The 16377-nt window shown below is 40.9% G+C and overlaps 1 protein-coding gene across 1 annotated transcript in view; it reads right to left on the minus strand.

Annotated features, from left to right (window-relative positions):
- Window positions 1-16377, minus strand: part of LOC128685594 (sodium-independent sulfate anion transporter) — a 125244-nt gene that overhangs the window by 5652 nt on the left and 103215 nt on the right. Inside the window, exons 3-8 of the mRNA XM_070087860.1 lie at window positions 13603-13782; window positions 12515-12710; window positions 11718-11938; window positions 6555-6729; window positions 4380-4620; window positions 3161-3292 (exon numbers count right to left, since the gene is read on the minus strand). Coding sequence (XP_069943961.1) covers window positions 3161-3292; window positions 4380-4620; window positions 6555-6729; window positions 11718-11938; window positions 12515-12710; window positions 13603-13782 — 1145 coding nt within the window. The remainder of the gene's footprint in view (window positions 1-3160; window positions 3293-4379; window positions 4621-6554; window positions 6730-11717; window positions 11939-12514; window positions 12711-13602; window positions 13783-16377) is intronic.

Consider the following 16377-nt stretch of genomic DNA (forward strand, 5'->3'; position numbering starts at 1 on the left):
GAAGACGGAATTACGTTATGAATCAGTAATCTCATACCCTACTACACTCTGCAACACAATAATGTGCCATATATATATATATATATATATATATATATATATATATATATATATATATATATATATATATATATATATATATATATATATATATATATATATATATATATATATATATATATATATATATATATATATATATATATATTTCAACAAGTCTGTCGTCTCCCACCGAGGCAGGGTGACCCAAAAAAAAAGAAAGAAAATCCCCAAAAAGAAAATACTTTCATCATCATTCAACACTTTCACCACACTCACACATTATCACTGCTTTTGCAGAGGTGCTCAGAATACAACAGTTTAGAAGCATATACGTATAGAGATACACAACATATCCCTCCAAACTGCCAATATCCCAAACCCCTCCTTTAAAGTGCAGGCATTGTACTTCCCATTTCCAGGACTCAAGTCCGACTATATGAAAATAACCGGTTTCCCTGAATCCCTTCACTAAATATTACCCTGCTCACACTCCAACAGATCGTCAGGTCCCAAGTATCATTCGTCTCCATTCACTCCTATCTAACACGCTCATGCACGCTTGCTGGAAGTCCAAGCCCCTCACCCACAAAACCTCCTTTACCCCCTCTTTCCAACCCTTTCGAGGACGACCCCTACCCCTCTTTCCTTCCCCTATAGATTTATATGCTTTCCATGTCATTCTACTTTGATCCATTCTCTCTAAATGACCAAACCACCTCAACAACCCCTCTTCTGCCCTCTGACTAATGCTTTTATTAACTCCACACCTTCTCCTAATTTCCACACTCCGAATTTTCTGCATAATATTTACACCACACATTGCCCTTAGACAGGACATCTCCACTGCCTCCAACCGTCTCCTCGCTGCTGCATTTACCACCCAAGCTTCACATCCATATAAGAGTGTTGGTACTACTATACTTTCATACATTCCCTTCTTTGTCTCCATAGATAACGTTTTTTGACTCCACATATACCTCAACGCACCACTCACCTTTTTTCCCTCATCAATTCTATGATTAACCTCATCCTTCATAAATCCATCCGCCGACACGTCAACTCCCAAGTACCTGAAAACATTCACTTCTTCCATACTCCTCCTCCCCAATTTGATATCCAATTTTTCTTTATCTAAATCATTTGATACCCTCATCACCTTACTCTTTTCTATGTTCACTTTCAACTTTCTACCTTTACACACATTCTCAAACTCATCCACTAACCTTTGCAATTTTTCTTTAGAATCTCCCATAAGCACAGTATCATCAGCAAAAAGTAACTGTGTCAATTCCCATTTTGAATTTGATTCCCCATAATTTAATATATATATATATATATATATATATAATATATATTTAATATATATTTAATATATATATATATATATATATATATATATATATATATACATATATATATACATTTTTTTTTTCAACAAGTCGGTCGTCTCCCACCGAGGCAGGGTGACCCAAAAAAGAAAGAAAATCCCCAAAAAGAAAATACTTTCATCATCATTCAACACTTTCACCACACACACACATTATCACTGCTTTTGCAGAGGTGCTCAGAATACAACAGTTTAGAAGCATATACGTATAAAGATACACAACATATCCCTCCAAACTGCCAATATCCCAAACCCCTCCTTTAAAGTGCAGGCATTGTACTTCCCATTTCCAGGACTCAAGTCCGACTATATGAAAATAACCGGTTTCCCTGAATCCCTTCACTAAATATTACCCTGCTCACACTCCAACAGATCGTCAGGTCCCAAGTACCATTCGTCTCCATTCACTCCTATCTAACACGCTCACGAACGCTTGCTGGAAGTCCAAGCCCCTTGCCCACAAAACCTCCTTTACCCCCTCTCTCCAACCCTTTCGAGGATGACCCCTACCTCGCCTTCCTTCCCCTATAGATTTATATGCTTTCCATGTCATTCTACTTTAATCCATTCTCTCTAAATGACCAAACCACCTCAACAAGCCCTCTTCTGCCCTCTGGCTAATGCTTTTATTAACTCCACACCTTCTCCTAATTTCCACACTCCGAATTTTCTGCATAATATTTACACCACACATTGCCCTTAGACAGGACATCTCCAATGCCTCCAACCGTCTCCTCGCTGCTGCATTTACCACATTTATATATACATATACATATATATATATATATATATATATATATATATATATATATATATATATATAGGTAGTAGGTTGGTAGACAGCAACTGCCCAGGGAGGTACTACCGTCCTGCCAAGTGAGTGTAAAACGAAAGCCTGTAATTGTTTTTCATGATGGTAGGATTGCTGGTGTCCTTTTTTCTGTCTCATGAACATGCAAGATTTCAGGTACGTCTTGCTACTTCTGCTTACACTTAGGTCACACTACACATACATGTACAAGCATATGTATACACACCCCTCTGGGTTTTCGTCTATTTTCTTACTAGCTCTTGTTCTTGTTTATTTCCTCTTATCTCCATGGGGAAGTGGAACAGAATTCTTCCTCCGTAAGCTATGCGTGTTGTAAGAGGCGACTAAAATGCCAGGAGCAAGGGGCTAGTATCCCCTTCTCCTGTATATATTACTAAATGTGAAAGGAGAAACTTTTGTTTTTCCTTTTGGGCCACCCCGCCTCGGTGGGATACGGCTGGTGTGTTGAAAGAAAGATATATATATATATGTATATATATATATATGTATATATATATATACATATATATATATATATATATATATATATATATATATATATATATGTCGGCCGTTTCCCACCGAGGCAGGGTGACCCAAATAAGAAAGAAAAAACTTTCATCATCATTCATACATAATCACTGTCTTTGCAGAGGTGCTCAGATACGACAATAGATGTCACTCCAAACAGCTAATATCCCAACCCCATCCTTTAAAGTGCAGGCATCGTACTTCCCACCTCCAGGACTCAAGTCCGGCTAACTGGTTTCCCTGAATCCCTTCACAAAATATTACCCTGCTCACACTCCGTCAGCTCGTCAGGTCCCAAAAACATTCGTCTCCATTCACTACTAATACGTTCACACACGCTTGCTGGAAGTCCAAGCCTGTCGTGTGTGTGTGTTTGGTTGTTAACTCACGTGAAGCACGGCGTGAGGAAGGTGAGTGCGAGGAGAACCATGATTCCTGTGACCAAACCACCAGCAGGAGTACGCACTCCACTCGTCAGGTTAACTGCTGAAGATGCCAAAACTCCCGTCGTTGGCATGGACCTGTCGGTGTTAGAGCGTTAAATCTGCAGAATCTTGAGAGATCTGTTATAAAATGGTCCACTGCGGTTTTTTTATCAGGTTATTATGAGATATCTTATTTTGTGATAGGTTTTAATGGCTGGTAACTTTCATTGGTAGTGGTTCAAGTGGTAACGCTTTCGCCTTGTATCTGAAGGACGTGGGTTCGATCCCGGCACAAGAGGAAACATTGCCTCTGTTCGCCTAACTTGTGTGTTAGTCGACTGTTGTGGGTGGCATCCTGGGGAAAAGAATCAAAGTACCCCAATGAGAATTAATTATAGTTTCTAAATAAGTTTACCCTGGTTGACTAACTCCGTGTCAATTATCCGAATAAAATCTACATACACTGTAGTTGCATTTCGCTTTCTCATGGTCTGTTGTGAAATATGTTTACCCCCAATCAAATGTTAATGTTTGCAAGTGATATACTATTTACTGTACAATAACCTTTCCCGCTTGCCCTTGCAAGTTGCTCGTGTTGCATGTCAAAATTGCAATAACAGTCACCCCTACACTGTCCGTGCCTGAAGTGTGTCGTCATGACCCCCCCCCTCCGATCACAATATAACATGGAACACCTATAACAAACTGAGTAATGAATGCACCCAGATAGGTAAAGAACTTTCCCTCTGGATAGGGATTCAAAGGGAAAGCGCCTTTGGATTTCTATTGATAACTGCCCTTATGGATAGGCATCCGAAGGCGCTGTATGTTCATATAATGCCTATGGAATCCAAGAGGTTAAGATGATTGAGAATCAACAGGCGGGGCCAAGAAGAGGAGCCCAACCCAGGCTTACAGGAAACACTAAACATTTATCTACATCTTACTGAACAGCACTCAAGTTTTCCATCGTCCTTTTATCTTATTTATCTACAGTATTATATTCGTGAAGAAAACCTTAACCCATAAGTCACACAACTCTCCGGGAATGGTAGTTATTCAAATCTGAGCCAAGGGAGAGGTAGCAGTAGTTCCCTGGACCAAGAGCCCTTCATCAGCATCATGACACACGCTCCCACCCTTAAATTTACATGTTACCTAGAAATATAATTTAAAAACTTACCCAAAAAATGAGCCAATAATATTGGAGACTCCCAGAGTAATAATCTCCTGGGTGGTGTCGTAAGTTCTTCCTTTAGCAAAGGCACTGACAATAGCAATATGGTGAAGAATGGCAATGAATGGCACCATCGCTATACCAATGCCAATGTCACTCATGATCTCTGGAAACGTTATGGTCTGGTTGTTGATCTCGGCGGAGAACGGCGGAAGAGATGCATATGGTATCCCAGGCTCCACGTAGCCTAACAAGACAAAAACATTTTTTTTTTAATATTTACAAACTTTAAAAGAGCATCTTTCTGTTCTATTTATAGTTATAAAAATATTCAACACACTTAGGTAGTACACCAAAATAAGAAATAAAACCAGGAGATGTATACCTGAGGATTTGGGTACTGCAGTGTCCAAGTATTAATTACCAATATCGTAAGTTGTAATTTTTATTGCCTTTATTCTTGAGTGTAAGACTGTAAGTCATCAGTTTCAGTAAAACAAAGAAATTGACTAGTCACACTAACACACGAAGGTGAGGGAACCAGTATATACAGAAGAGGCTCCCTCACCTTCGTGTATTAGTATGACTAGTCAATGGTTAAAGTCTTTCTCCTATGTGCGGTTTATTTGTGTAAAGAAATTTATCAAGGTGAGTCTTTCTTGGGCAACTTTTCGAAAACTAAGGTGTAAGTTATACGTCAAGTGCTAGACAGAAACAACACGAACATATATGTATACGTCCTCACAACGAGTAAGAAAGAATAAGTGTGGGAAGGTGTGATGGATATTACTGCTTCCTCACAATACTGCACCTGAGTTTACCTAGGTATAGGAAGGCACCTCTATTGAGAAAGTGAATGCTGGTGGTGGTGCCACCTCTGTTGAGAGGGTGATTGCTGCTGGTGGTACCACCTCTGCTGAGAGAGTGAATGCTGCTGGTGGTACCACCTTTGCTGAGAGAGTGAATGCTGCTGGTGGTACCACCTCTGTTGAGAGGGTGAATGCTGCTGGTGGTACCACCTCTGCTGAGAGTGAATGCTGCTGGTGGTACCACCTCTGTTGAGAGGGTGAATGCTGCTGGTGGTACCACCTCTGCTGAGAGTGAATGCTGCTGGTGGTACCACCTCTGTTGAGAGGGTGAATGCTGCTGGTGGTACCACCTCTGCTGAGAAAGTGAATGCTGCTGGTGGTACCACCTCTGCTGAGAGAGTGAATGCTGCTGGTGGTACCACCTCTGCTGAGAGAGTGAATGCTGCTGGTGGTACTACTTCTACTGAAAGAGTGAATGCTGGTGGTGGTACCAAGCAATATAGACATATTTTGCCAGACTCTGCGTGTCCATGGATACCACTACCTATTCTTGATGTAAAATATGTCTCACGAGGATATCTTTGTGTGTGTGTATTGGCAAACCAAACACAACAGAAGGTTTAGGGGGATAAGGTGAATTAACTTTTTTTGCCTTGTTCTGATTGTTTTTGGTTTCCATGTGCGTTGGAGATAGATAAAATAGTCTGCATCTTCAGATAATGATCAATGAATGGTTGTACATGATGCTGCGAAGTATGTCATTCATCATCCATATATAGTACAGTCTAGGGTTCATGATCAGTACTCTATCTCTCTTGTCCTCGATGATGATCCTGTTGTCATTATCCGGCAAGGTTCTTCAAGGCCAGTGATCTTGATGCTAGTGTCTATCAAGGTTCTTCAAGGTCAGTAACCCTGTTATCAGTCTGGCAAGATTCTTCAAGGCTAGAAAGTAACATCTGGATTTGTTTCCCTGAGTAGGGTGCAGGAGGGCCAGCCAGTGTGCTTGTTACACAGGCTTTCTTGAAGTCGGAGTCGTTAAAGGTAAAGGTTTGGACTATTATGTACGTATACGCTAGAGCTTCTGGAGTCCAGTAGTGTATTTTCACTTCAAATTATGGTGCTTCTCTTTCGGTCTAGTTATGTTGTGTCTAGTTATGCTTCCCCAAGAACCGTAGGAACACAAGTGATCACTAGTACAAACGAAGTCACACGGAGAAAATATTTAAGCATGTGAGGGGCGTTTACTGCTACAGTAAAAATAAATACAATGAATTCTTAAAACATCAAAGCAAGTTCTAATATCCAAGGTAAATAAAGACACAATATATCTGTAGCAACAGTGTTTAAAACCAGCACGACTGCAGCTCACCTGTAATTGTGAAGGGTTGTTCATCCCCATCGAGGCAATAGGCGATGACAGAGCAAGTAATAACAACGATAGCATTACGGCCGACTGAAAGGTAGAAGACCATCTTTCTTAAGAGTCGCTGACCCAGTCCACGACTGTTGCGGTCCACACACGGCCAGGGTACCGTGCGCACCTCCTGAAGCATTTGCAGTTCATTCATAATTATAGCAAAGAGATATAATGCTGATGTGGAAAATGGGATATATTTCATGGCTAAAGCCTAGTAACTGTAGCAAAGTTCCAGAATACACAATTTACATAGACAACTTTAAGATTTGGAATCCAGCCCCACGGACTAGGTGAATCTGCCCACAGATGAAGCCGAAATATATTAAAATATGTTATGCTCGACAAGGAAAATGAGTATATAAGGAATGGCTTGCTTTTCTCTCTCTTTAAACATTTTTCTCATTGAGTACAGATGTGGGTTAAGATAATAAAAAAAATTAATTTTAGTAAGTGATACAGGTGGAAGTGGTAATGGCCAGGCTTAGCCTCGTCCTTAACACTGCAATACCAGCAAGAGGAAAAAATAGCAGACTGGAGAATACATGTGAGGAGTGTGCTTCAAAAAAGGGAAGAACAGTGAAAGTGTGAAGGGTACCCAGGTATATACAAGTGTGAAGGGTACCCAGGTATATACAAGTGTGAAGGGTACCCAGGTATATACAAGTGTGAAGGGTACCCAGGTATATACAAGTGTGAAGGGTACCCAGGTATATACAAGTGTGAAGGGTACCCAGGTATATACAAGTGTGAAGGGTACCCAGGTATATACAAGTGTGAAGGGTACCCAGGTATATACAAGTGTGAAGGGTACCCAGGTATATACAAGTGTGAAGGGTACCCAGGTATATACAAGTGTGAAGGGTACCCAGGTATATACAAGTGTGAAGGGTACCCAGGTATATACAAGTGTGAAGGGTACCCAGGTATATACAAGTGTGAAGGGTACCCAGGTATATACAAGTGTGAAGGGTACCCAGGTATATACAAGTGTGAAGGGTACCCAGGTATATACAAGTGTGAAGGGTACCCAGGTATATACAAGTGTGAAGGGTACCCAGGTATATACAAGTGTGAAGGGTACCCAGGTATATACAAGTGTGAAGGGTACCCAGGTATATACAAGTGTGAAGGGTACCCAGGTATATACAAGTGTGAAGGGTACCCAGGTATATACAAGTGTGAAGGGTACCCAGGTATATACAAGTGTGAAGGGTACCCAGGTATATACAAGTGTGAAGGGTACCCAGGTATATACAAGTGTGAAGGGTACCCAGGTATATACAAGTGTGAAGGGTACCCAGGTATATACAAGTGTGAAGGATACCCAGGTATATACAAGTGTGAAGGGTACCCAGGTATATACAAGTGTGAAGGGTACCCAGGTATATACAAGTGTGAAGGGTACCCAGGTATATACAAGTGTGAAGGGTACCCAGGTATATACAAGTGTGAAGGGTACCCAGGTATATACAAGTGTGAAGGGTACCCAAGGTATATACAAGTGTGAAGGGTACCCAGGTATATACAAGTGTGAAGGGTACCCAGGTATATACAAGTGTGAAGGGTACCCAGGTATATACAAGTGTGAAGGGTACCCAGGTATATACAAATGTGAAGGGTACCCAGGTATATACAAGTGTGAAGGGTACCCAGGTATATATAAGTGTGAAGGGTACCCAGGTATATATAAGTGTGAAGGGTACCCAGGTATATACAAGTGTGAAGGGTACCCAGGTATATACAAGTGTGAAGGGTACCCACGTATATACAAGTGTGAAGGATACCCAGGTATATACAAGTGTGAAGGGTACCCAGGTATATACAAGTGTGAAGGGTACCCAGGTATATACAAATGTGAAGGGTACCCAGGTATATACAAGTGTGAAGGGTACCCACGTATATACAAATGTGAAGGGTACCCAGGTATATACAAGTGTGAAGGGTACCCAGGTATATACAAGTGTGAAGGGTACCCAGGTATATACAAGTGTGAAGGGTACCCAGGTATATACAAGTGTGAAGGGTACCCAGGTATATACAAGTGTGAAGGGTACCCAGGTATATACAAATGTGAAGGGTACCAACGTATATAAAAGTGTGAAGGATACCCAGGTATATACAAATGTGAAGGGTACCCAGGTATATACAAGTGTGAAGGGTACCCAGGTATATACAAGTGTGAAGGGTACCCAGGTATATACAAGTGTGAAGGGTACCCAGGTATATACAAGTGTGAAGGGTACCCAGGTATATACAAGTGTGAAGGGTACCAACGTATATAAAAGTGTGAAGGGTACCCACGTATATACAAGTGTGAAGGGTACCCAGGTATATACAAGTGTGAAGGGTACCCAGGTATATACAAGTGTGAAGGGTACCAACGTATATACAAGTGTGAAGGGTACCCACGTATATACAAGTGTGAAGGGTACCCAGGTATATACAAGTGTGAAGGGTACCCAGGTATATACAAGTGTGAAGGGTACCAACGTATATAAAAGTGTGAAGGGTACCCACATATATACAAGTGTGAAGGGTACCCAGGTATATACAAATGTGAAGGGTACCCAGGTATATACAAATGTGAAGGGTACCCAGGTATATACAAGTGTGAAGGGTACCAACTTATATAAAAGTGTGAAGGGTACCCACGTATATACAAGTGTGAAGGGTACCCAGGTATATACAAATGTGAAGGGTACCCACGTATATACAAGTGTGAAGGGTACCCAGGTATATACAAGTGTGAAGGGTACCCACGTATATGAAAGGAAGAAGTGAGTAATACTTAAAACTTAAGAAATTTTTCTTTACACATATCAGCTGACAACCATTCTTTACAAAAAAAAAAAAATGATGGCAAACATAATTTATCTCTTTCACGACATAAAGTCAGTAAACTCAAACAACATTTACTGAAAAATGCGAAACGTACAGACTACGATACACACAGTAATATACGGAGGAAATTGACAACATTCACAGGCCTTGATGATGACCTTGAGAGTGGCAACAGGATTAAATTTAATTAACATGTCCAAAAATCAGAGAACTACTGTTACAAGTGTATAAACTAAGATAAAATACTGTATAATGAGAGTCTCTGGAGTTTACATGAATGTAATGAAATTAAAAATCTCAAATTGGTTTCACGAAAAAAAAGATTAAAAAAAAAATCATTACGTCCATCAGGAAGAACGTGGAGAGATTGAAGTGGTTTAGCCTACAAGATCACAGAGTGATTTTGACGATAAAGAGTGATAAATGGTTTAAAAGTGTCTCAATCTTCAACGACAAAGAGTAAATACGAACATACATAAGAAAAAGCACACAAGCTCTTCAGTGACAGAAGAGATGAGGAAACTTGTGAGTAAGATAAGATACTGGAAGGCAATGGAACATGACAACAGCTGTCCGTGGGTTCTGAGGGAGAGAGCACAAGAACTGTGTGAACCACCAGTTGTGTTCGTTAACAAGTTATTTGAAACAGGGCAGCTCCCAGAGTGTGGAACAGGGTATGTAATCCCAATATTTAAGAAAAGGGGATTATTATTATTATTATAATCAAAAAGAAGCGCTAAGCCACAAGGGCTATACAGCGCTGCTAAGAAAAGGGGAAAGACATGTAGTATTAAACTACAAGCCAATGCTACTGACATAGTATGTAAGGTTATGGAGATCATCAGTGTATTCATCAACAACGACCAAAAAGGTTTTTAGAGATGGTAAATTTCTGCTACACAAATCTGCTGGAGTTCTACAACAAGGTACTTAAAATAAGACAAGAGAGAGAAAGAGAGGGGAGGGAGGGAGATGGATGAACTATATATTTATGGACTGTAGGAAGGCAATAAAATGCCGCACAAGAGGCTGGGGCAAAATTTAGAGGAACACGCAGGCAGGTGAGGTACACAGCGGGAGGTACACGATGTTAATCAGGTCTATTGTCAGGAGTTTGAATGAGTGCGTCACAGACAATGGCTGAAATATAAGCTGTTCTCTTAACACTAAGGTGGATCAAGTAATAATTAATAGGAAGGAAACAACGAGTTATTGTCTGGGTGGAGGAGGTGGAATATGTAAATGTAATGAGTAGGGAGCCATAAGGGTCAGTACCTGGACAGATAGTATCCTGTGTACATAAACAACATGACGGAAGAAACAGAGTCAGAGGTGTCCATGTTCGTAGGTGACACAAAACTAATAAGGAGAATACGAGCAAGGGCAGACCAGGAAAGACTACAAATGTATCATAGCAAACTGCATGATTGTTCTGACACGTAGCTATTAGAATTTAACCCCAGTGAGTGCAAAGTTTTGAAAACTGGGAAAGGGCAAAGACGACCAGAAACAGAGTACAGGATCCAGGGACCAAGGCTGTAAACCTCCCTGAAGAGGAAAACCCCGGAGGGAGCATAATTCCCAGCATATCACCTGAGGCGCATAACAACCAACAGCCGCCGCAGCAAACGCGAGACTGGTAAATTTAAAGGTAGCTTTTAGGAACCTAAGCAAGGAATGTCAAGAAGCTATAAAAAATGACAAAAGTTTGCAACGAGTCTAGCCCCCAGAGCAAAGGGGTATGAGCAATGAGCAGAGGCTAAAGAAGCTAAACCTGATGACACTAGAGGACAGAAGGAGTAGCGGTGACAAGATTACTATGTACAAAATACGAGGAATTAACAGGGTAGATAGGACCAGTCTATTCGAGAGGCGGGTCTCAGGTACACGAGGGCACAGCTGAAAGTTAAAAACACAGAAGAGTCACAGTGATGTCAGGAAACACTTCATTAGCCATGAGAGTGTTTAGGAAGTGAAACGGCCTAGACAGCGAAGTGGCAGAGGCAGAAACCGTACATCGTTTAAATACGTATAGTAGTACTTACGCAGGACCAGGAGCTGAGAATCGACCCATGCATCCATAGATAGGTGAGGAAGAATGAGAACTTAACAACTATCTTACATACACTCGAGTAGATATACTTCTTAGAAAAAATAAACACTCTTAACGTTAAGAAACTGGACTAAAAAAAATGCGTATCTAGAAAGGACTAAAACAAAAGCCAATTCACACTCTCACAAACACTCAAGATAATCCCACGAGCCTGATAATACCTTTAGGAGAAAAAGGACAATAATACCGACGAGACCGAGGGTTAGGTCTTGCCAGCGGAAATCATGGAGGTTTGAGAAGACCTTCACCCAGGTGTTGATCAGCCCCTTGGTCTGGAGACGAAGACCAAAGAGTTGCTTCAGCTGAGACGAGGCTATGATGACGGCAGCAGCTGAGGTGAACCCACTGATCACTGGCTGAGAGATGAAGTTGATCAGGAACCCTGTTGTATAAATAAATAAATGAATATATAAATAAATGTGTGTGCAAAATATACACACACGTTCACTCATTCTTTCTCTCCTATGAGGAGAATTAAATACTGTACATTGGTCAATTATGTGCTCCTTCCTTAAGTGAATATGACCTGACCTGACTAGGTTAAGGCATTGGTTTAAGCCGGTGGGAGAACTGGACCTGCCTCGTATGGGCTAATAGGCCTGATGCAGTGTTCCTTCTTTCTTATGTCCTTATTACAATGTCACCTGGTGTGTGGCCGGCAAGTCTGCCACTTTCCTGTATAACTCTTATCATTAAAACTGCGCTGTACGTGGTTTAGTCAAGCTGAACGCGCCTTGGTTCTGTTCACTGCTGTTGCGGAGAAACTGAAACCGAATGTAGATATCTGCTTCTCTCCCTCTCAGGTGTTTAATTTCAGGATTTAATTAGCATATAGTTTTAATTTTAGAATTTAATTAGTACCCAGAATACACAAGCTTACAGTATAAGCAATGGACAGCGCATATCACACCCTAGCGTGGATGTTCTCTTTTTTATCTCCTGAAGATAGGGAACTTACCTAGGTTGATGATGCCAGCGATCAGTTCTATTGCGCCAGACATGAAGGCGAGGAGAACAGCATAGTCAGCTCCACCTTCACCGGTGTACTGGTACGTCATAAGGGACATGACGGCTGTAGGGCCGATGTTGAGCTCCATCGTCGACCCCAGCAGGAAATACACGAAGCAGGGGATGAAGGACGAATATAGTCCATACTGTGTAATGGAGAGGGGGAAGCGGGAGCGAGGAATGGCGATGAATAAAAGTCACAACACAAAGGATGCAACAATTAATAACTAACTCGCAACTTTATAATTATAGTCCACGGACGGACCAAAACGTCATTTTTTTTTTTTTTTGCATTTTTTGTGCTGTACAAGAGAGATGTTGGACTGCTGGTGTGAAAAGTAAATTGCTACTGCTGCAAAAACTACACCTCACAATTATAGTGTGAGCGGCAGCCAACCTAGTAATATTACAAGTCACACTGTGGTTATCAGACCACACTGGATATAGATCTACATATCAATGATACACAATACCGACGAGATAAAGAATTACACACATGTTCAAAAGATACCCAAATGTTGCACATGTGTCTAATTCTTTATCATACATCATAGTTACATCTTTTTGAATTATTACATACATTTTGAAAGATTCGTCAGTTCAGCATGTGGTTACCATCACCAAATTATGATCCTTAAACTTAAGTCACCATTCGTTAATCATATTACCAACATAGTGTATATATTCTATCATTTATCTTCAAAATTAGTTACACAGTATTGTGTGGCTATCCTGACTTACTCGACGGAAAGTGTGCCAGCAATCTATAGATGTCAGGTGAGCTTACTGTGAGGGTTATCTTAGAAAAAAAATACCACTACCAGGAGAGATTGACGAAAGGGTAGATATAAATGACGGGATTAAGGAAGCATTAAAGGTAGCGAGGCTAGTTGAAAGAGCACACATGAGAATGGATGGCTAAAGATAGTGGCTAGGTGTAAAAGAAAACATGGTAGTGGAAGGATAAAGATAATGGTTGGGTAAAAGGAAGATACAGTGACAGGATAAACAGGGGAACAATAAGAAAGGGTTACTTACGCTAGGACTGAGGCCAGCTACAAGGCCGTAAGCCAGAGCCTGGGGTATGATCATGAGACCGACGGTGAAGCCAGCTACCAGGTCCCCCAGCAAGCATTCTGTGTTGTAGCTCCTGAGCCAGGTGAGGCACGGCAGCCGGCGGTGTAGCGTCTTCCTGCTCATACACCGACCAACCTTGTTCTGTCCACACCACAGATGACACATACATTACTGCAGGAAAACTACAACACGTCATCAGATATACATTACTGGGGAAACTACAACACGTCATCACACATTACTGGGGAAACTATAACACGTCATCAGATATACATTACTGGGGAAACTACAACACGTCATCAGATATACATTACTGGGAAAACTACTACACGTCATCAGATATTCATTACTGGGAAAACTACTACACGTCATCAGATATACATTACTGGGAAAACTACTACACGTCATCAGATATACATTACTGGGGAAACTACAACACGTCATCAGTTATACATTACTGGGAAAACTACTACACGTCATCAGATATACATTACTGCAGGAAAACTACAACACGTCATCAGATATACATTACTGGGGAAACTACAACACGTCATCACACATTACTGGGGAAACTATAACACGTCATCAGATATACATTACTGGGGAAACTACAACACGTCATCAGATATACATTACTGGGAAAACTACAACACGTCATCAGATATACATTACTGGGAAAACTACTACACGTCATCAGATATACATTACTGGGAAAACTACAACACGTCATCAGATATACATTACTGGGAAAACTACTACACGTCATCAGATATACATTACTGGGGAAACTACTACACGTCATCAGATATACATTACTGGGGAAACTACTACACGTCATCAGATATACATTACTGGGAAAACTACAACACGTCATCAGATATACATTACTGGGGAAACTACTACACGTCATCAGATATACATTACTGGGGAAACTACTACACGTCATCAGATATACATTACTGGGGAAACTACTACACGTCATCAGATATACATTACTGGGGAAACTACTACACGTCATCAGATATACATTACTGGGAAAACTACTACACGTCATCAGATATACATTACTGGGGAAACTACTACACGTCATCAGATATACATTACTGGGGAAACTACTACACGTCATCAGATATACATTACTGGGGAAACTACTACACGTCATCAGATATACATTACTGGGGAAACTACAACACGTCATCAGATATACATTACTGGGAAAACTACTACACGTCATCAGATATACATTACTGGGAAAACTACTACACGTCATCAGATATACATTACTGGGGAAACTACTACACGTCATCAGATATACATTACTGGGAAAACTACTACACGTCATCAGATATACATTACTGGGAAAACTACTACACGTCATCAGATATACATTACTGGGGAAACTACTACACGTCATCAGATATACATTACTGGGGAAACTACTACACGTCATCAGATATACATTACTGGGGAAACTACAACACGTCATCAGATATACATTACTAGGAAAACTACAACACGTCATCAGATATTCATTACTGGGAAAACTACTACACGTCATCAGATATACATTACTGGGAAAACTACTACACGTCATCAGATATACATTACTGGGAAAACTACTACACGTCATCAGATATACATTACTGGGAAAACTACTACACGTCATCAGATATACATTACTGGGGAGACTACAACACGTCACACACATTACTGGAGGAAGTTACTACACGTCACACACATTACTGGGGAAACTACAACACGTCACACACATTACTGGGGAAACTACTACACGTCACACACATTACTGGAGGAAGTTACTACACGTCACACACATTACTGGGGAAAGTTACTACACGTCACACACATTACTGGAGGAAGTTACTACACGTCACACACATTACTGGAGGAAGCTATTACACGTCACACACATTACTGGAGGAAGTTACTACACGTCACACACATTACTGGAGGAAGTTACTACACGTCACACACATTACTGGAGGAAGTTACTACACGTCACACACATTACTGGAGGAAGCTATTACACGTCACACACATTACTGGAGGAAGTTACTACACGTCACACACATTACTGGAGGAAGTTACTACACGTCACACACATTACTGGAGGAAGTTACTACACGTCACACACATTACTGGAGGAAGTTACTACACGTCACACACATTACTGGAGGAAGTTACTACACGTCACACACATTACTGGAGGAAGTTACTACACGTCACACACATTACTGGAGGAAGTTACTACACGTCACACACATTACTGGAGGAAGTTACTACACGTCACACACATTACTGGAGGAAGTTACTACACGTCACACACATTACTGGAGGAAGTTACTACACGTCACACACATTACTGGAGGAAGTTACTACACGTCACACACATTACTGGAGGAAGTTACTACACGTCACACACATTACTGGAGGAAGTAACTACACATCACACACATTACTGGAGGAAGTTACTACACGTCACACACATTACTGGAGGAAGTTACTACACATCACACACATTACTGGAGGAAGTTACTACACGTCACACACATTACAGGAGGAAGTTATTACACGTCACACACATTACTGGAGGAAGTTACTACACGTCACACACATTACTGGAGGAAGTTACTACACGTCACACACATTACTGGAGGAAGTTACTACACGTCACACACATTACTGGAGGAAGTTACTACACGTCACACACATTACTGG

This window comes from Cherax quadricarinatus, chromosome 23 (assembly GCF_038502225.1).
Source record: "Cherax quadricarinatus isolate ZL_2023a chromosome 23, ASM3850222v1, whole genome shotgun sequence".
Classification (NCBI taxonomy): Eukaryota; Metazoa; Arthropoda; class Malacostraca; order Decapoda; family Parastacidae; genus Cherax; species Cherax quadricarinatus.